Here is a 21368-nt window from a genome sequence, read left to right as displayed (position 1 = left end):
TTGCTGGGATTCCTCAGCTATGCCAGCAGGAGGAACTGTGCTGTTTCCGAGTTCTCTCTGGCCAGGGGAAGTCCAAGTGGGCAGCCCCTAGCCATGTCCCGGAGTCACTGACCTTGGTGCCAAAACAAGGGTGACTGGTGGACGACTTTCAGACCCTGCCCACGTGGCCCTAAGGACTCCAGGGGGCAGGAAACCCAGGCGGGGTATGGGCGGGTGGAGGGGAGAGATGGGACACAGCCAGGACTGCCATCCAGATTGGCCGTTCCCCGTCTATTGGAGGTAGGAGAGAGAAAAAACCAGCGGGACACCCAGAGCCTGCACCTGGCTCACCTGAGTTTCTGGAAACCAACAGGCTCTTCTCAAACCAGAAGATTAGAATGCCTTTCTGGCCTGGGGTGATGAGGATGCCAAGGGTCCCGTTGTAGTCGAAGGGCAGCCCGAAACTGCTGTTCAGGGGGTGTTCTGAGTAACCGAACCTAGCCTGAGAGGAAAGACCACGGAATCTGGGAGAAGGCATCACGGGCTCAGCCGTAGGGGGTCCACAAGTTTGCGGCTTTGCTGCGGAGACTTCCTTCAGACCTTATAACCTGGGCTGGTGTTCTCAGCTTGGGGTGGCTCTGCCCCCAGGGGACACTGGATGATGTCCGGGGGGGGGGGGTAAGAGGGGATGTCAGGACTGGGGGTTCTCCCGGGATGGCATAGGGGGGCTTCTCCACACCCCACAGTGCGTGGGATGGCCCCCAGACACAGAACTCGTCCTCGTTCAATGCGCACAGTGGGAGGCTGAGAAACCCTGCCCTCTCCTTCTGGGCTGCCGGACACACAGCGCCCAGAGCAGGATGGATGGCGCTGGACCCCCCATGCGGCCACTTCCCAGACACGGCGGTGGGGAAAGGGGGGTAGTTAGGGGGTGTAGTTAGGGGAGACCTCAACAGACCTAGGCTAGGAATGCAAATGTGCAGGGAGCGGGCCTCCGGAGCTCGCGGCGCATTTGCTCCGCCCCCCGTCCCGGGTGTGGACACGCCAGCCGAAGTCCACAGTGCGTCTGCCCACCCTCCCAGTGTGGACACTCGCCAGTGTGGACACTCGCCAGCCAAAGCCTGTGAGATTGCGGGTGGGCAGCCTGAGAAATCGTGCATAGGTGGTAACCCTGGGCTCTGCGGTCACTCGGGAGCAGAGCGGGGCCCGGGCACTTGATGCTAATGAGAGCACTCTGGGCGGGGACTATGCTAATGAGAGCACTCTGGGCGGGGACTATGCTAATGAAACACTCTGGGCGGGGATGGGACCCAGCACGGGGTCAGAGGATGGGGTTTCCACCCGGAGGTCAGCCCAACCTCCCGAAGCTTCCTGACAGCGGGGCTCCCCTGAGCCCCCAGAGCGGCACATCCCACCTACGCAGCGTGTAATGCTGTACTTGACCTTTTTTTCTTTTTTTTTTTTTTTTGTACTTGACCTTTTTCTGCCTTAACATTTTTTCTTCAAATGCAGTTTACATGCTCCTCTACTTAACTTGGTCTTATTCTAAATAATGATACCCATGAGGTCACAGGTGTGATGTACTGATCTTCCGGATACCCATGAAAATAATCATTAACAAAGAGTTCAGCGTGAAGCATTTAACACAGTCTTGTGCATTGTCAGCGAAAGTACACCGCACTTCGTGTTTATCCTTAGTGTTCAGCACAGTGCTTAGCCCCTCTAGACACTACTTAAATACTGCCAAGTGCATGACTGAATGAGCCGATGAAACTGGGAGGAGGGTTTGTGAGTGGGAAGATAGGTGCATGGATGAATAGGTAGGTGACTAGATGGGTGAATGGCTGAGTAGGTAGGTGCACGGGTGGGTGGGTGAATGGATGGATAAGTAGGTAAATGGATGGAGGGAAGGTCGAGGGAGGGATGGATGGACAGATGGATAAGTAGGGCAGATAGATGGGTGGGTGGGTGCTGGGTGGGTGGATGGATGGATGGGTGGATGGGTGGATGGATGGTTGGTTGGATGGATGGTTGGTTGGATGGATGGGTGGATGGATGGTCGGTTAGGTAGATGGATACATGGATGGGCAGGTGAATGAAAAGCTAGATGGATTTCAGATATGAAAATCCAAGTGTGTCAGTCTTAACAAAAACCTGGCTGGGGGCAAAGGTCCCTTAAGTCTTTCTTCCCAGTCCAAAGTTACTCACCTTCCCTTGATCAATGAGAAGCAGCCCAACTTGTGACAAAGAGTGAAAGTAGAAGGTCCCACCCAAAGACCCGACTAGTTCTGGCTATAAAACAAACACACAAAAAATCACACATGAATAAATCATTAAGGCATTTGATTTTCACTCCAGATTGCCTCAGAAGCTAAAATGAAGCAAAGTCTTTTTTGTTATGATCTATTTCCCCTCTATGGAAATGTAGCATGTAGGACAGAACCTTAAGAAGATAGCTTTTTGGGGGGGTGTTGGAGGAAGTGGGGTGGACCCAGACTGTTAGATGGTTGTCTAAATCCTTCGCTCCTGCTTCGGTTCCTCATACCTGATTTTGAATTTGTCAGCAAGGCGTCCAGAAGCCAAGTGGGAGCATAAGGCCAAGGACCCTATCCACGGGACAGTGGGACAGCCCAGCTAACTGCCTCCAGAAATCTTTCAGGTAAGAGAGAGAAAGACTACTATTTTATTTAAGTCTCTTATGTTATCATGGGGAGTTTTCTATTATAAACAGCACCATGGACTGAACTGTGTCTCCCCCAATTGTGGGGGGGGGGCACACAAACATTCAAACTAGCATCACCAATGGGATGGTCTTTAGAGGTGGGGCCTTTGGGAGCTAAGTGGGTTTAGATGAGACCATGAGAGTGGGCCCCAAGGATGGGGTTAGTGTCTTTATAAAAAGAGACACCAGAACACCTGCGCAAGAATTCCTATCGGAAGGGGCGCCTGGGTGCTCAGTCAGTTAAGAATCTGCCTTGGGTTCAGGTCATGATCACAGGGTCCTACTCAGTGGGGAGTCTGCTTCTCCCTCTCCCTTTGCCCCTCTCCCACTCATGCTCTCTGTCTCTGTCTCTCTTAAATAAGTAAATAAATAAATAAAATCTTTAAAAAAGAGAGAGAGACCAAGCATTCTCTCTTCTTCATGTGAGGACACAGTATGGAGAGAGCCATCTGTGAGCCAGGAAGAGAGCTCTCACCAGGAGCTCAGTCAGCCATCATCTTGATCTTGGATTTTCCATCCTCCAGAACTGTGAAAAATGTCTGTTGTTTAAGTCACCTAGTCTGTGGTGTCTATGATGGTGGCCCGAGGTGACCCAAGACATGCAGTCAACCCATCCCAACTGGAACAGGTTGCTCGACTTCCCAGCCCACCACCTCCCCACCAGACACCCCCAACTCCTTCCCTGCTGGCAGAACTCCAAGGAGATGAATCAGGAGTGTCAGCCTTCTGGCCTTGAAAAGAACAGTAACCCCCCCTACACACACACACACACACACACACACACACACACACACACTCACACACGCATGCAAAGAGCAGAAAGACTGTTGTATCAGTAACTGGAGTTCGAGTGAGGGGGCATCAAAGAGAAGAGTAACCCTCACACAGAAGGGGGCAGTGCATTTGCAGTTGTACTTGGGATGGTCGTATTGTGTTGGGTGGAATGATGACCTCGTTAGTGTCTTTATTTGGCGATTAAGGGCGGTTGAAGGAGATGCATATAGGCGCCGGGCTGACAAGAGGTGGACTTGTGTTGGTTCATTTTATGTGTCAGCCGGACTGAGCTAAGGTATGCCCAGGTACGTGGTAAAACATTCTTTCTGGGTGTGTCCGTGAGGGTGATCCTGGAAGAGATTCGGATTTAATTTAGTAGACCCAATAAAGATCACTCTTACCCACCTATGTGGGCGGGCATCACCCAATCTGTTGGGGGCCCTCATAGAACAAAGAGGAGGAGGAAAGGTGAATTTGATCTCTCTTCTCGAGCTGGGATGTCTTGTCCATCTTCTGCCCCAAACATCAGAGTTTCTGACTCATGCGCCTTCGGATGCTGGGGTTTCTACCAGCGGTTCCCAGGTCCTCAGGCCTTTGTCTTCAGACTGAACGTTGCTACCAGGCTTCCTGGTTCCCCAGCTCACAGATGGCAGATTGTGGGTCTTCTCTGCCCCCTTAAGCACGTGAGCTGATTCTTATTATCTGTCTACCTACCTACCTATCAGTTTTTTAGTGATGATCATTTTCAACTGAGCACAGATGTTAAGTCCTTCTAGGCCTAATTTTGAATGCAAACATGGGATCGGTTAGGTTCTAGGCTCCCTTGGGCTTCCTGGGCAGGGCAGAGAAACTGCATTCAGGACACGGTCAGAACTGGAGAGCAGAGTAGACTCCCTGCCTTGCTTTGCACATACTTCCCGAATGTTTTGGGCGTAGAGCCACTCTCTGCATTAGAACAAAGCAACCTCATGCCCTTAGCTACCAAGGATCCTGTCCACTTGAGCTGTTCAGATCCCAGCTCTGCCAGGCTGTTTGGTAAAGGCCCCACACTGCTCTGTGCCTTCACCCCTGTATCCCTGTCCTGGGGCTGCCCTGTGCCTGATGGCTTCAAACGACAAAAAAGTACCGTCACATTGGCGGAAGCCAGAGGTCTGAAATCAAGGTGTTGGCAGGGCTGGTTCCTCTGAGGAAGAAGCCTCGCCATCCCTCTCTTCCAACGTCTGGTGGTTGCCAGGAGTCCTCGGCATCTCCTGGCTTGTAGGTGTGGCCCTGCAATGTCTCCTGCAGCATCACGAGAGCTTCTCTGTGTGCATCTCTCCACGTCCTCTCTTCTTAGAAGGACACCAGTCATTGGGTTGACAACCCACCCCTGATCCAGAATGATCTCAACTTAAATCATTAAATCTGCAAAGACCCGATTTCCAAGTAGAGTTATGTTTTGTGGTTCTGGATGGATATACTTTGGGGAGGGTGGGAACTGAGCCAGGACTGTTCTGTCCTCTGTATAATTGGGATGTTGACGGTACCTGATGGTACTGAGTTTTGGGTGGACCTGGGGTTAAGTGCAGACTTTACTGTGTCCCCAGCTTTGTTTACATGAGTACTCCTGAAACCATCCAATGACCTAACACCTTCTGAAGCCTTTCCTAACTTTCTACTCTCCCTAGCAAGCTTCTTTGACCTGAAATTTTCCCTACTCTCTCAGCCCATCAGACTCTTCAAAAGAGAAAAGCTCTCACTCACCCAGGGATTGCTAATGACTCCTACCATGCAGGACATAAATACATATTTATTATTTTGCTGTTCATTTTTTTTTTTTTTTTTACCAAATTGAACATACCTGTCTTTCATAGGCAAACTTCTGAAATTTGTATCCCCGGGTGTTTGAGAAATATACAGTGGTCTGAGATATTTGATCTCCATACAAATAAGCAAAAACTGAATTACTCATATCCTGGAAGAAAGCTCACATTCAAAAGGAGATAGAGGGTTAGAGTTGTTGGGGAAATGTCCTTTAAGGGTACAAGCTTGCAACTGGTAGATAAATAAGTTTGAGAGATCTAATACACAGCATAGTGATTACAGACAACAATACTGTATTATACATTTCAAAGTTGCTAAGAGACTAGATCTTAATTGTTCTCACCACAGAAAGGAAACACTGATCATGTGATGGCGGTATTAGTTAATACTATGGTGGTCAATCATATTGTAACATATAAATGTATCAAGTCAACACATTGTACGCCTTAAATGTATACATTGTTGTGTCTCAATTATATCTTAGTTAAAAAAAAAGGAGATAGATGCCCATGATCATGCTCCTGGCATTTATCCCAGAGATGGAAACTTAGGTGCAGACACATATGAATGTTCATTGCAGCATTACTCGTAATAACCAAAAAGTGGAAACAACCAGATACACTCCATGGAGTATTACTTGATAACAAAGGGGAATGGATTAGATACACACAATGAGTGGGAGGAGTCTGCAACCAGTGGGCGGAGTCTCTGACCAGTGGGCGGAGTCTGCAACCAGTGGGCGGAGTCTCCAGTGTGGACAAAAGCTAATTCTTCAGAGTTACATGTTGTAGGATCCCTGGTAGAGAATATTCTTGATATGATGAGATTATAGAGATGGAGAACAAGTTATAGTGTTTGCCAGGGGTTAGAGACCGTGGGGCAGGGATGTAGGGAGAGCTTTGGGCTGATGGAACAGTCTAGTATTTCGCAGGATGTAGTCTTTCTGTGACTTCACACACCGATAAGTGGCACAGAATTAGATGCACACAGTTATTTCCATGTCAGCGTCCTGGTTGTAGTTTTTTACTACAGTTACATAAGGTAGAACCTTTGGTGGGACCATTGGTGAAGGGGGCGTGGGACTTCCTGCAGGGTCTATAATCATTTCAAAATAAAAGTTTAAAAAAGGAAGGTAGGCGGGTCTATTCCTAGGGTGTCAGCCAGGTGATCCCGTATCTCAGTCCTTCTCTGAACCCTGGCGCGGGGACCCTGCCCATGTCCATCATGGAACCTGATGCCCCAGCCGCCATGTCCCTGTTTTCACTCATAATTATCTATGTCCAAAGCAGAGCAAAAAAAGAATGGCAGGCTCCATACACTCACCACACAAAAGGGATGTCCGCTGTAACAACAGTTGTCACCAGAAACATGTGAAACAGGGCGTTCTATACCTAAAAGGACAAGATCATTCTTAAATGAGCTTCTGGGGTGCCTGGCTGGCTCAGGTGGTGGAACATCTGACTCTTGATCTCAGGGTTGTGAGTTCGAGCCCCATGTTGGGTGTGGAGCCTACTCTTATAAATAAATAAATAAATAAATAAATAAATAAATAAATAAATAAATAAAAAATAAAAATAAAAAATAAATAACATAAATAAAGAAATAAACCATGACCTCCATAAATTTCAGAGAAAAGGGTAGAGCAGGGTTTCTCAACCTTGACACTTCTGACATTTGGAGCCCGAAGGTTCTCGGCTGTGGGGCTGTCCTGTGTGCATGGCACTCTGTTCTGTAGCACCTTTGTCTCTGCTGACTTGATGCCAGTATGGCACCCTCCCCCAGTCCTAACAACTAAAACCATCTGCAAACATCGCCAAGGGGGACATACCTGTCACATCTGAGAGCCAGTGGTTTTGCGGGCACTCTTAGGATCCTGCCAAAATGGCGGGAAGGGCTCCTTTCTCTTAGGGAGGCACTCTTTGATTCTATTGTAAAAGCAGAAGTTTCAGCTCCAAAGAAAATACGCGTGTGGCCAACAAGACAGAGAAAGGTGCTCTTGGCATCACCAATCATCAGGGAAATGCAAAGCAAAACCCCAGTGAGCTGGCACTCCCCCGTATTGGGATTATTTTTTTTTTTTTTTTACGTATTGGGATTATTATCAAAGGGTTGGGTTATTATCAAATGGGTTATTATCATAAGGGTTATTATCAAAGAATCAGAAATCAGGGGCGCCTGCGTGGCTCAGTGGTTTAAGCCGCTGCCTTTGGCTCAGGTCATGATCTCAGGGTCCTGGGATCGAGTCCCACATCGGGCTCTCTGTTTGGCAGGGAGCCTGCTTCCCTCTCACTCTCTCTGCCTGCCTCTCTGCCTACTTATGATCTCTCTCTGTCAAATAAATAAATAAAATCTTAAAAAAAAAAGAATCAGAAATCAAGTGTTGGCGAGGATGGGGAGCAATTAGGAGCCTTGTGCACTGTTGGTGGGAACGTACATGGGTGCAAGTGGTGTGGGAGACAGGATGGCAGCTCCTCAAGAAACTGAAAATAGAAATCTGGGTAGACCTACCACTCAAAAGAACCGAAGGCAGAGACTAAAGGAGACACTTGCATGCCCACGTTCATGGCGGGATTATTCACAATCACTAAGACATGGAAGCAACCCAGGTGTCCGCTGACAGATAATGAATGGATGAGCGAAAAAGTCATGCAGACACACAGTGGAATATTATTTGGCCTTAAAAAGGAAGGACATACTGATACCTCCTGCAGCATGGATGGACCTTGAGGACATTGTGCTCAGTGAGAGGAGCCAGACACGAGGACCCACCCTGCATGAGTCTACTTGTATGAGCCACATCCATAGAGACAGAAAGTAGATGGTGGGAGCTAGGGTGGGTCGGGGGTAGGGAGTCAGCCCTTCGGATGCTGTTGAAGAAAGTGATGGAGAGAAGAGGAAGAAGAGAGGCTGGACTGACTGGCGTTACGAGGAGCCCTTATGGTCCCTTAATTCATTAAAACATGGAGTTTCCAGATGACCCAGCAATTCTACTCCTAGGTTAGGTTACTGCAGAGAACTGGAAACTTGCATCCCCATACAGACTCGTACAGGAATAGGCATAGAAGCTGTATCGCACAACGGCTCAAAGGATGAAACAAGCCAAGTGTCCAGCAGCTGATGAATGGACAGAAGTGGTTCATCCACACCGTGGAATATTATTCAGCCTTGAAAAGGAGCAAGCCGCTGACACACGCTGAAATGGGGAGGAAGCTCGAAAACACAACACTCTGGTGAGTGCTGTGAAGTGTGTAAACCTGGCGATTCACAGACCTGTACCTCTGGGGACAAAAATACATTATGTGTTTATAAAAAAATAAAAAATAAATTAAAAATTAAAACAACAACAACAACAACAACAAAACAGAAACACAACACTCGGTGAGAGAAGCCGGACACAAAAAAGCCACAAAGCGTGCGATTCCACGCGTGTGAAACGTGCCGAAGAGGCACGTCCACGGAGACAGAAAGCAGGTGTGTGGCTGTCAGGGGCTGGGGAGGGCTGGGGAGGGACTGCTGGTGGGGAAGGTCTTTCTCCTCGGGGCGATGGAATGTTCCAAAACTAGATAGCAGTGACGGTGTCGCGACATCGGGAATACACTAAATGCTGCTGAATTGCACACTTTAAAATGGTTAAAACGGTCAGTTTTATGTGGCTTTTATGCTCCCTTCCCCTCCCCCCCCAAATGAGAAAGGCATGAAATGTGAGAGAGAAGAGACGCAGGAGGGGGATAGAGGGGGCTGGCGGGGCAGCAGAGTGAGAGCCAGCCCGGGGGTGAATTTTGGAGGCAGGGAGGTGGGGGGAAGCAGGGAGGGCTGTGCAGCTGTTTGGCTCCGGGCACTAGGTTCTGCAAGGAATGGATGGACTCGTGTTTCAGAGGCAGCTGGGTGTTTGGTTTGGATGTGACCGTTGATGACGTGGCCCCCAGACTGGTCAGGGCAGGTTTCTGGGGCTTGTTTCTACAGTCCCTGGCGGAGGCCCGGGGTCCCCGCTCCACCTGGGTTAGACACACTCTGGACCCACCCAGCCGCCGCACATCATTCACTCAGCACCCAGGTCACCTTGTTGCTGAGGGTCAAATCCCAGCACTGCAATGAGAAGTCAGACGGGGGCCAAACACAAACCAGTGTTGTCTTCTGTCAGCCCCTCTCCAGCCAGGGCTCAGCGAGCCCCTGGCAGGCACTGCATTGGCTGGACAAGGTTCCCTCTCGTGGGGCCCACAGTCTTGCACCAAAACTAATATAAGTGAAGCAAAAGAATAACACATGGCAAGATGGTGATCTACCAACCCTTGCGGCTCTCGACTGAGGGGATTTTGACTCCCAGGGGACACTGGGTGACGTCTGGGGACGTTTGTGGTGTCAGGACGTGGCGGGGGGGAGGCGCACTCCCGGCAGGGGGTGGATGGGGCCAGAGATGCGACCCCACATCCCCACGGTGCCCAGGGTGGCCCCCCACAGAGAAGGACCTGGACCTAAATGTCAGAAGTGCTGGGGTTGAGAAACCGTGAACTGACTTCTTTCCTTTCCTTGTCAAAAATTTTTAAAAAAGATTTATTTAAGAGAGAGAGAGTGCGTGTAGGAGGGTGGGGAGGAACAGAAGGAGAGGGAGAAGTAGACTCCGTGTTGAGTGTGGAATCCAATGCAGGGCCCGATCCCTTGACCCTGACATCGTGACCAGAGCCAAAATTAAAAGTCAGACGCCCAACCATCCAAGCCACCCAGGCACCCCAAACTGACCCCTTCCTCATCACAATGGGTACCCAACCGTCCCTCTTCTCTAAAGAATGGCATCTCCCTTCTCTTCCTTTTTGACCTCCTCCCCCGGCCCCGCATGAGGATTCTCTTCTTTCTCTCTCCTAATACAGCTTACCTTCTGTCCTGTTCCCTGTCCCTAATGGGCAGCAGGTGGGACTGAATATTCCCATCACCCACCCTTGTCACCGAGCATGTATGAGCCATTCTTGGTCTTCCTCGGTCCTCCCTGACACCCACCCTAACACAATTCCCACTGAAGTCCCTCATTTACTCCAATCATGTCAGAGTCGGCTCTTGGGGTGTGTAACTACAACCCCCAACGGGAACACGAGGTTCCCACTGTACAGACCATTTTCATTTGAATTTTAAAGGACAAGGTAGTGTCTAGGGGCTGACATCCAAGGAGCAGCTCTGTTTCTATTTCCAAAATTAATAAACCTGTTCTCGGGTGTTGGCGGATCGCAAACAAAGTAAGAAAAAATACAAAACACATATACCTAGAGATGTGTTCCAGGAATTGGCTTCATAGTCATAAATATAGACTTTTTGATTCACTACTAACACCAATACGGAGTCAGCGATATGTGCCGATGTTAATTCTGGTGTGCCAACCTGAAAATAACGACACAGGAGATCAGGAAGTGCATCCTTTCTGATGGTTTGGAAACTAAGACGTCTAGATGCACATTTAAGAAACATGTATGCCAGCAAGCGTTGTTTGGTTCCTCGGTGTTGGGAACTGAATATTCTGGGCTCATCTGGGACCGAAACTGAGAGCTCAGAATTGGTGTTTGGTGCCCTCGGATACCTCCTTCTCCCTTATCAAAACTTTCTCTGAGGATAAAGCTTAAAGTGTAAATTATGAATGAGGAACATAAACGATAAATGTGTTGCTTATGAGAGAAACATGGGTATTTCAATAGATCGCAAAGCCTTCTTTAGTGTAGGGGCCAGTGGTAAAATTTCTCAAGATAGTTACTGAAGGGGTAAAGGTTTTTTCTGTTTTGGTTTAGGACAATTTAGGGAGGCCCTGAAATTAGTGCATATAATCTATCTATTCATAATGCACAAACAGTTATAAGGAGCACTTCCAATAATTCTGCTTCAGAAAAAGAAAAAAAAAAGCCTATCTTAGTAGTAAGGGCAGAATAGAATCAACCCTTCTTCTAGCTTAGAAATTGCTCTCAATATCTTTTAGAGGTACATTTTAATATAAGCCCCCAAACTAATAAAAACAGACTAGGGTGATATTTCCAAACTGTATCTTCCCCCTGAAAGTTACTTATGTTGAGAATCCTTCAGATGGTTCAGTAAAATAACTACCTTCATTGATGCAGGGATGGAAAGTGGAAGGAGACTACTTTTGAAATTATCTGTCGTGAAAAAGATTTGTCTTCTGAAAGACAATAAAAGGGTTAAATTAGGACAATTTCACACAAGAAAAGAAAAAAGATAATGTCAGCACTCTAAAAATGTTCTACTCAAACAAAATTCCTTTTTTTAAAAAAACACATTTTATTTGAGAGAGAGAGAGAGAGTGTGTGTGTGTGTGTGTGTGTGTATGTGTGTGTGAGCAGTGGGAAGAGGCAGAGGGAGAGAGAGAATCCCAAGCTGACTCCCCACTGAAAACAGAGCCCAGACATGGGCCTTGATCTCACGATCCTGAGATTACAACCTGAGCCAAAATCAGGAATCAGATGCCCAACTGACTGAGCCATCCAGGTGTCCCCCCTGCCCCCACTTTTTAAAGACAAGGTTTGGGTTTGGGGTTTTTTTTAAGATTTTATTTATTTATTTGACAGACAAAGAGATCACAACTAGGCAGAGAGGCAGAGAGAGAGGGGGAAGCAGGCTCCTTGCCGAGCAGAGAGCCTGAAACGGGGCTCGATCCCTGGACCCTGAGATCATGACCTGAGTCAAAGGCAGAGGCTTAACCCACTGAGCCACCCATGTGCCCCCAAGGTTTGGGTCTTATCTCTCTTTGCATGAGTAAACCTCCATAGACTGGGTATTTGACTTCTTGAAATAATATTTTAAAAGTGTGACCATGTCAAATATAAAATTACATAAAAAGTACTTTAAGCAACAGCTTGCCTTATTCAGGATGAATTTCAGCTTTGTCATTTATATGGTTCTGATCCCACTAAAGTAAAAGGTTTCAGACCAGGAATGTGTATGCATGAAAGAAACAATGTGTTTCCTCAGGGCAGGAAAGTTTTAAGAAGTGAAAGGCCATCCATGAACATGGTATATTGCCTCCTTATCCAGATCTTTTTCTTCTGCCTCCTCCAGGAGAGTCTTACAGTTTTAGATAGAAAGGAACTGTGAGTTATTTCTAATGTTTTAAAGTGTTTGTTGCTATTGGGAATGATGTTTTTCGTATCTACTTTTCTGAGTCATCATGGCTAGTTTACAAGAGAGATGTTGATGTTTTCAACATCTGTGTTGTATTTGGCCCTCTTGCTGCACTCAGTTATTACTTCTAGGAGCTGACACTCTTGGTTTTGGCAAATGTTGTCTCCTTCTTTCCAATGTGTTTTACATTTCATGTATTTATCTTGTCATACTGCATTGGCTGGGAACTCCAATACAAGGTAAATGAGAGTGATATGATTCTCTGTTACTTTTATCTTTGTATTGTCTCTTTTACAGGGTTGAATACTTTCAGCAAATATACAGTTGACATCAAAACCAATAAAACATTGGAGGAGAAAGGAACACTGAAGCGTAAATCGAGGAATATTACTTGTTTACTTTCAGGTTTTGTTTCTCTTGCTCTCTCTCTCTCTCTCTCTCTCTTTTTTTTTTTAAAGTAGGGAACATGGCCAGCACAGAGCCCAGTGTGGGGCTTGAGTACATGACACTGAGATTGAGACCTGATCTAAAATCAAGAGTCAGACACCTAATGGACTGAACCACCCAGGCAGGTGCCCTTGAGTTTTGTTTCTGTTTTAGAATCTGTCACTGAGGTGAGCTTTGTTTTCTTTTCTCTTCTTTTCTTTATTTAAATTTTTAAAAAGATTTTATTTATTTATTTGTCAGAGAGAGAGAGGGAGTACGCACAAGCAGGGGGAGGAGCAGGCAGAGGGGCAGGCCGAGGGAGAAGCAGACTCCCCACTCAGTAGGGAGCCAGATGTGGGACTTGATCCCAGGACCCTGGGATCACGACCTGAACCAAAGGTAGACGCTTAACCAACTGAGCCACCCAGACCTCCCTTTTCTTTTTAAGAGGGAGAGAGAGAGAGAGAGTGTGTGTGCACATGTGTACACAGCCAGAGGGGGAAGGGGGTGTTGTTGGGTAGGAGGGGCAGAGGGAGAGGATGAGAGAGAATCCCAAGCATGCTCCATGCCCAGCACGGAGCCCAGCATGAAGTCCAGCATAGGACTTATCTCATGACCCTGAGATATGACCTGAGGCAAAACTGAGTCAGATACTTAACCAACTGAGCCACCCAGGTGCTCCTGAGTATTCTAAACAAAAGTTTTCTGAACTACTATAAGGTTTTCACCTATTTTGACCTTTTTCTTTTTAAAAACAAACTCTAATTCATTCATGCATTTGGTACCCCTTTGTTGGATACCAGGATCTGATGTCCAAACATTGTTTCTACCTACAAGACCTTCTTTAGGTCACAGGGAAAAAAAAAATATATAAAGAAACAAGTTTGGGGTTGAAATAAATATATAATGGTTCACTTTTTCAGGAACCTTAGCTATTAGAAACCTAGTTAAGAACCTAGAAGGAAGTAACCACAAATTCAGCACATGCAAAATCAACACTCTTGTTCACTGGCTAAAGTTCAAATACCTTAGTAATATGCTTTCCTTAAATTTTATTAGGTCTGGTTTTAAAGATTATTTATTTATTTATTTATTTATTTATTTGACAGACAGCGATCACAAGTAGGCAGAGAGGCAGAGGAGGAAGCAGGCTCCCCGCTGAGGAGAGAGCCCAATGCGGGGCTCGATCCCAGGACTCTGGGATCATGACCCAAGCCAAAGGCAGAGGCTTTAACCCACTGAGCCACCCAGGCACCCCTGGTCTGGTTTTACATACAACTTGAACACAGTAAATTAGAGGGGCACCTGTGTGGCTCAGGCAGTTAAGCATCTGACTTTTGGTTTCGACTCAAGTCAGGATCCCAGAGTTGTGAGATTTGAGCCCCACGTCAGGCTCTGTGCTTCTCTCTCTCAAATAAATAAATAAAATCTTTTAAAAAAAGAAAAGAAAAGGTTTGAAATAGTAAATTAGAAAGTAGGAGACTCTCATGACAGTCTTGGAAAAGACTGGGCATGTGGTCAACAAAATATGATGTCTGTAAACATGGGAAAAAATAGGAAACATGTTTAAGTTAGATATATTGGGGCGCCTGGGGGGCTCAGTCATTGGGCGTCTGCCTTTGGCTCAGGTCTTGATCCCAGGATTCTGGGATCAAGCCCCGCATTGGCCTCCCTGCTCAGCAGGAAGCCTGCTTCTCCCTCTCCCACTCACCCTGCTTGTATCCCCTTTCTCGCTGTCCTTCTCTCTGTCAAATAAATAAATTTTTTTAAAAGATTTTATTTATTTATTTGACAGAGAGAGAGATCACAAGTAGGCAGAGAGGCAGGCAGAGAGAGAGGAGGAAGCAGGCTCCCTGCGGAGCAGAGAGCCCAATGAGGGGCTCGATCCCAGGACCCTGAGACCATGACCTGAGCCGAAGGCAGCGGCTTAATCCACTGAGCCACCCAGGCGCCCCAAAATAAATAAATTTTTAAAAAATCTTTTTAAAAATTAGACATATCATGATTTTATAGCAAAAGATAACAGCCAGCTCCAAAGGCAGCAGCTGCTGGCATCAACCAGGCCACGCTCCTACTTAGAAAACTTGACTCGCTACCCATATCCTAAAGGATCAAGGGCAAGATTTCTTTTTTTTAAAAAAAAGATTTTATTTATTTATTTGACAGAGAGGGAGAGATCACAAGTAGGCAGAGAGGCAGGCAGAGAGAGAGGGGGGAAGCAGGCTCCCCGCTGAGCAGAGAGCCCGATGTGGGCTCCATCCCAGGACCCTGGGATTATAACCTAAGCCGAAGGCAGAGGATTAACCCACTGAGCCACCCAGGCGCCCCAAGGGCAAGGTTTCTAAACTGGCCTGCAGGGTGGTCCATGATCTGAATTCTACCCATCTCCCTATCCTAGGGATTCTTGCACTATTCTTCTTGCACTATTCAGCACTATTGACCTTCCCTACAGTCACCCTAATGGACTGAAATCCTACCTGGGCTTCAACTAGTCCCTGATGCCCCTTCCTCCATGCAGCCTTCCTTGATTGCCCCCAAGAACGCTCCTCCTCTGAACCACTAGATTTCATGTACGACTCTCCTAACCCTATCTCCCTCCGTTGCTGCCTCCCTGGTCTCTCACTGTGCCACAGCCTCAGCCCCTTACTTTTGTCCTTCTGCTATCTCACCTCTCTGCTTCCTGTTTGTCACCCAACAATCAACGGTCATTTAACTCCTCTGCTTAATCTCTGGTGGCTTTCCACTGAAATCCAAATGAAAAGCCCCATGTGATCTAATACGGTCGACATCTCCCTTCACTCCTTCCCTTCACTCATTGTCCTTGAGCTGTTCCTCCAAAAATCAAGCAAGGTCCTGCCTCAGGGCCTTTGCTCATGCTGTCCCTCCCACCTGGAATGCTCTTCCCCACTGACATAGAGGAAAGGAAACTCCAGGGAGAGGTTCCAGGTGGGACAAAGGGCTCAGGAATCATACGTACGAGCAACATAAACACATTATCATTTTAGGTTAACTGCCAAGAAATGGGGTCCTTGTGTTTGAGAACGTGTGTCGAACATTTTAACAGATTCTGCCAAACTGTCCAAACCCACTTAGCCTCATCCATGTTTGTCCTCATCCTCACCAGCGCTCCCGGCAAACGAGTGACATTTTCCTCACTGTATTAAGCATCAGAACGTCCCATTGCCAGAAACTGTTGGAATCAGACCCTCTCTGACTCCAGCATGTTGTGGGGATCAGGATATCGTTTAAGCATGTTATGCTTTAAGCTGGGTGTCTGGTAAACTTTTCCTGTAAAAGGACAGAAAGGCCATATTTTAGGGACCCCATGGCCTCTGTCTGGACCTCTTAACTGCTGCTGTAGCACAAACGCTTCTGTGGACAGTTAAAACCTTATTATGGACATCGAAATTTGAATTCCACGTCATTTCACTGCCACAAAATACGGCTCTACTGTTGACTGCCTTTCAGTCATATAAATATATAAAGACTATTCTTAACTTGCCAGCCATGTGCAGTCAGGTGGCGGGGCTGAATCGGGCCGGGGAGGCCACTGTCTGTGACTCCCGGTCTAAAGCAGATGTGAGGAGGGGACCATTCTGCTCCTGGGCTGTCCCACATGCTTGCCACGAGCTCTGCCGAGTGTTTGAAATGCGCTTCGTTTGTGTGGTTTCTACACTGCATTTAATCTTAATCAACTAAAAATTTTAATTTTTTGAACTGCAGTACAACACACACAATATGTGTTTCACAATTTAACTGCGATAAAATACACATAAAATATGCCATTATAATTGTTTCTAATGTCCAGCTCAGCAGCGGGAAGCACACTCACACTGTACTGCAGCCATGCCCACCCTCTGTCTCTAGAACTTTCCATCTCGCCACACGGAGATTCTGTCCCTGTGAAGCATGGACTCCCCACCCCTGCCCCCCACCCTGGCGCCCACCATTTCCTGTCTCTGTGGACGGGACTCCTCTGGGGACCTCCAGGGAGTGGGGTCCTGCGGGATAGGTCCTTCTGGGTCTGGCTTATGTCACGGAGCATAACGTCCTCCGGGTTCACCCACATTGCACCAGGTACAGGAATGTCTTGGCTTCCAGACAGAGTGACATAAAACTTGGACCTCTCCGTCCTTCCGTCCTTGCTTCTCTCCTGTCTGTCCCACTGATCTGTCAGCTGCTTCCCCACCCACGTGCCCTGACTTCTCTGTGACATCCCTCGGTCCTCCCTGACTCCTGCCTTCCCTAGCTTCTTGGGTCTCCTGAGTTCCCATTTCTCTTTCTCTTCTCCCACCTGCTCTGTATAACCGAGATTCACCAGACCCTCCGGCCGATTAAGAGATCACTGGGTGAGATCGTTGGGTGACAGCCCACAGCCAGAACTAGCACGGACAGGTAGAGGACCTTCTGTTCCCAGCTTTGGCCTCACGTGTCCTCAGTGTCTCGCGAGCACCAAGCCATCCCATACTGCCAACTCTCTCCCCCGCCCTGTTCCTTACACCAGAAACTTGAGGGCCATCTTAGACGGCTTGCTCACCTCCGATCTCCACGGCCCAGGAGAACAGGCACGTCCTGCTGGGTCCCCTCCTGTTTATAGCCTTGCCTTCTCTTTAGACTTGAGCACATTGTTGTTTCATTGTGTTTCTTGTTTTTTGTTGTTGTTGTTTGTTTGTTTGTTTGTTTTTTGTGGGTTTTTTTGCCTGGGCTCTTGAAATCCTCCTGAACACAAACTGTGTAGCCCCCAACCCTCCACTGCCCTTAGCATGAGGAGTAAACATTTCAGTATGCTGTACACAGCTGGTTTCCTAACCTTGCACCCTGATGACCCTAAGTGCACGCTGGGCAGAGTATCCCCATTCCTTTGAATGCGCCCCCCTCCATGATGATTAATTATATCCAGGATCTGGGATAGGTGATACCATATCGCACCGTAATTCTTTTATTTGCTGGTTTCTTCATTTCTCTTCCTCTGACCCTCCACCCCCGACTATGAACTCCCTACGGGCCAGCAGCCAGCAACATCCATCTGCCTTAATGTTTGTTGAGTGAATGAACGAATGAGGTAAAATCTAACGTTTTAATAAAAAGGAAGGTAACAGTACATAAAACGGTCACTTACCCTAGATACAGGGCTACGTTTTTCTTGCAAGGATGTTTAATCAAGTGTGGTCTCATCGATGAAAAATACAGTGGGTCCTAGAGAGAGCGAGTCACACAATAATATCAGTAACAATGAACGGCTGAGAAAAATAACTTCCTGATGTAGAACATTGAAACTGTAAATGTGAAGTTGAGGCAGGTGCATCATAGGAAAGCAGGGTAATCCTCCTGTTTTCCAGTACACTCTGGTGATGTCAGATGTCAAGGGGAGGGCGGGGCGGGGGAGGAGCTGGGTGAGCAGTACCTGAGACATCTCTGTGCTCTACTTGCGACTTGCTGTGTATTTATGTCAAGATAAAAAATTAAGAGAGATTCACAGGATAATTACTGCTATCACATTCCTTGTCCATGTTACTGCGTATTTCCAGATCATGAGTTATTTGGAAGAGACGCCCGAGGATGGGGAATTGTGAAAGTGACATGTTAGGGACCAGGCGCTTGGAGAGGATTTAGAAATGCAGACATCACTTTCTGAAATAATGCCATGTCGACAGGAAACGTATTTGAACAGGTGAAATACTTCTTCCCGCATTGTAGGCACACAGGGGGTGAAAAAAAAAAAAGTTTCTTCTTGAAGGACCTCATGCAAGCCAAGTAACGGTTTGTTTCTTATTATTCCAGAGTTAGAGTGTAGCAAATGAACACTGAAAAGGAGTATCTGAGTTCTAAACCCACTGCCATCTCCTGGCTTTCTTCATGTCACTTGATTACTTGCAACTTTTTTCAGTAAATGGGGAAAGACTAAGCCCTACTTCCAAGTGCAATGGTAGGAATTAGATAATGTTCTATACCTAACACATCATGGGCACCGAGAAATACTGAGTATTAGTTCTGAAAGTGGAGAGAGAGAGAGAGAGCGCGCGCGAGCGAGCACAGTATGGAGCCACATACCCCTTGAATTTGCTGTCTGATATGAAACACCTTTCCTGTCCTCACCATGTGATTACTAGAGGTAAGTGACAAGAGAGACCATCTGTCATTTTTACCAAATATTCAGCATGACTCCTATCAGGGTGCCTCTGGGTTAACCCTAAAATACCTGTTCCTGATGCTTTAGGGTTGTGGGAGGCCCTGGAAAGTCTGATGAAACTGTGGGCCTTCCTCCCGCACAAACACACACGTGTACATGCAACAATGGAGATTTAATTTCCGAGAGCTCATAAAGGCTCATTTGCAGACCTCAGATTAGGAACTCCTACTTCAACCCAAGGTCTTCCTTCTCTCTCTCTCCTTTTATTTTTTTTTTAAGGTCTGTGGCCAGGCCAGGGGTGGGGAGGTGGATGGTCTTGGCGGCTGGAGAAGGTTGGTACGGTTTATAGCTTATAGCAGAGTTTGTCCAGCTTGACATGCGCCAGAAGCACCTGGAGGCTTGATAAAGGGTAGACTGCTGGGCCCCACCTCCGAGTCTCTGATTCAGTAGGTCCAAGTCTAACAAATTCCCTGGTGATGCTAATGCTGCTGGTCCAGGACCACACTTGGGAGAACCAGTGTGAGGAAATGGGAGAACTGGGTATCACCAATCTTTCCAAACTTTGGGACAAATCCCATCTGTAAATTGTACTGGAAAACTCAGCTTTTTGCTTACTAGCTATGTGTCTTTAGGTTGGTGAGTCTTTAATTTCCCTGGGTCTGTTTTCACATTGATAAAGTAAGGTTAAGGAATCGCTGCTCTGTGAACTGTTGTAAAGATCAAGTTAGGTCATGCACCAGGAGCGCACGTTTACTCTATCATGGGCAAACAGGGCCCTGTGGAATAGGACAGCTTACTCCAGGCAGGAGTTCCCTGAGGGCAGGAACTGGGCTTTCACATTTCCCTAGCCCTGGTGGCACCCTCCACACAGTATCCACTAATCTAAAAATATTCTAAAATCTAAAAATATTCTGGGTAACAAGTGAGATAAGTACTCCACACCCTCATGGAATTCACATTCTAGTGACGACAACAGACAAAAATTTGTCAAAACAATAACAGAAATTAGCCATTGCTAGGAAAAAGCCATTGCCAGGGATGGGGGCGGGGGAAGTGCTTTAAATAAGGAGATGTGCTGTCAGGATCGGATTGACCTAAACCAGGATCAGGAACCAGCCATGGAGAAATCTGGAAGCAAAGTGTGCCAGGCAGAGGGGATACGAAGCACCCTCTCCCCTGTCCCCAAGGCTGGCCAGAGTTTGGCTTGTTCAAGGGATGGTGTGACTGGGGCATTGATTCAGGGGAGGCAGGGACCAGATTGGTTCTCTTATTTCCAAGGCAGAGCCTAGAGACATTCTTGATGGGCTGCCGAGCCTGGAGAAGGAAGTACTATGGCATCCAGCAGGTGGAGGCCACGGACCCTGCTCCGCATCTTACACGCACAGGACGGCCCCGCCCCAAAGCATCCTCAACTTCAGCTGCCCGGCTGTTGAGAACGCCCAGACCAGATCATGCGGGATGTAGGCTGCGTCAGGAACTTGGGTTTCATCCGGGGCGCCACAGAGAATCGGACCAGGGGAATGACGGGGTCAGATTCTTTTACCGATGATCCCCCTGACTGCGGGACTGGGCGACGGAGAGGAGCGCACGGCCAGGGCGACGGCAGCGGACGTGGCTCCCAGGGTGGAAATCGAGCCCAAGCTTTGAAATGGCAATGGGGGGAGTTGGGGTGAAAGAACGGGAAACATCAAGTTCAATTTCTAGAACAAGAAACTGGGAGCCCTTAACGAGGTTGGGGAGCCTCTGCTCAGGGACGCGCCGGCCCCCTCCGCGACCCCGGGCAGCACCCCTCCCCGGGGAGGGCAGCCCCACCGGCACAGCGGCTGAGCTCTGGCCAGCAAGCAGAGTCGCAGGGTGGCTGCAGCCACCAGCATCAACATCAGCATCTTGCAGAAAAAACCACCGCCACCAATGCGCCTCAACCGCCGCTGGGTGTCGCCTCCCAGTGTGGGCATGCGCAGCCTGAACCTGAGCTGCCAGCGGCGTGGGGGGGGGGGGGGTCCTGCTGGCGTCCGAGCATGCGCACCTCGTCTTCCGGGGGACGCCAAGCCGCACAAAACACGCCCCCCTTCTCGAGCGCCCGGCTGTGCGCACACCGACGCTCACGCTCTCGCCTGTCTGAGCATGCGTTCATCGTCTCCCGAACGCGCCACCGGGGAGGGCTCAGGCTGGCGTATAGAGCTGCCAGCCGGCAGGCTCGTTGGAGCATGCGCACGGTGTCTCCCGGGAGACCCGAATCCACCAACCAGGACGCGTTCCAGAGCCGGAGCGCGTGCCGCCCGCGCGCCTAAGTGACGTGTATGCACAGGGCTGCCTACGCGTTCTCGCAGCTGCTCTTGCAGCACCAGGGGCTCGCTTTTCAGAGGCGCTGGGGCGTGCCCACAGCCCTCCACGCGAGCCGAAGAGGCGGAGACAGCGAAGAGG

The 21368-nt window shown here is 48.2% G+C and overlaps 1 protein-coding gene across 1 annotated transcript in view; it reads right to left on the bottom strand.

The window, feature by feature from the left end:
- CATSPERD (cation channel sperm associated auxiliary subunit delta) overlaps nt 1–20899 on the bottom strand; it is a 50648-nt gene extending 29749 nt beyond the window's left edge. Inside the window, exons 1-9 of the mRNA XM_045991444.1 lie at nt 20757–20899; nt 18866–18920; nt 17934–18010; nt 11357–11429; nt 10531–10645; nt 6602–6669; nt 5316–5429; nt 2188–2271; nt 331–481 (exon numbers count right to left, since the gene is read on the bottom strand). Coding sequence (XP_045847400.1) covers nt 331–481; nt 2188–2271; nt 5316–5429; nt 6602–6669; nt 10531–10645; nt 11357–11429; nt 17934–18010; nt 18866–18920; nt 20757–20899 — 880 coding nt within the window. The remainder of the gene's footprint in view (nt 1–330; nt 482–2187; nt 2272–5315; nt 5430–6601; nt 6670–10530; nt 10646–11356; nt 11430–17933; nt 18011–18865; nt 18921–20756) is intronic.
- Nucleotides 20900–21368: the final 469 nt, after the last annotated feature.

This window comes from Meles meles, chromosome 20, assembly GCF_922984935.1.
Source record: "Meles meles chromosome 20, mMelMel3.1 paternal haplotype, whole genome shotgun sequence".
Classification (NCBI taxonomy): Eukaryota; Metazoa; Chordata; class Mammalia; order Carnivora; family Mustelidae; genus Meles; species Meles meles.
Note: the sequence above shows the minus strand (reverse complement) of the source record. Positions and strands in the feature narration are given on the sequence as shown.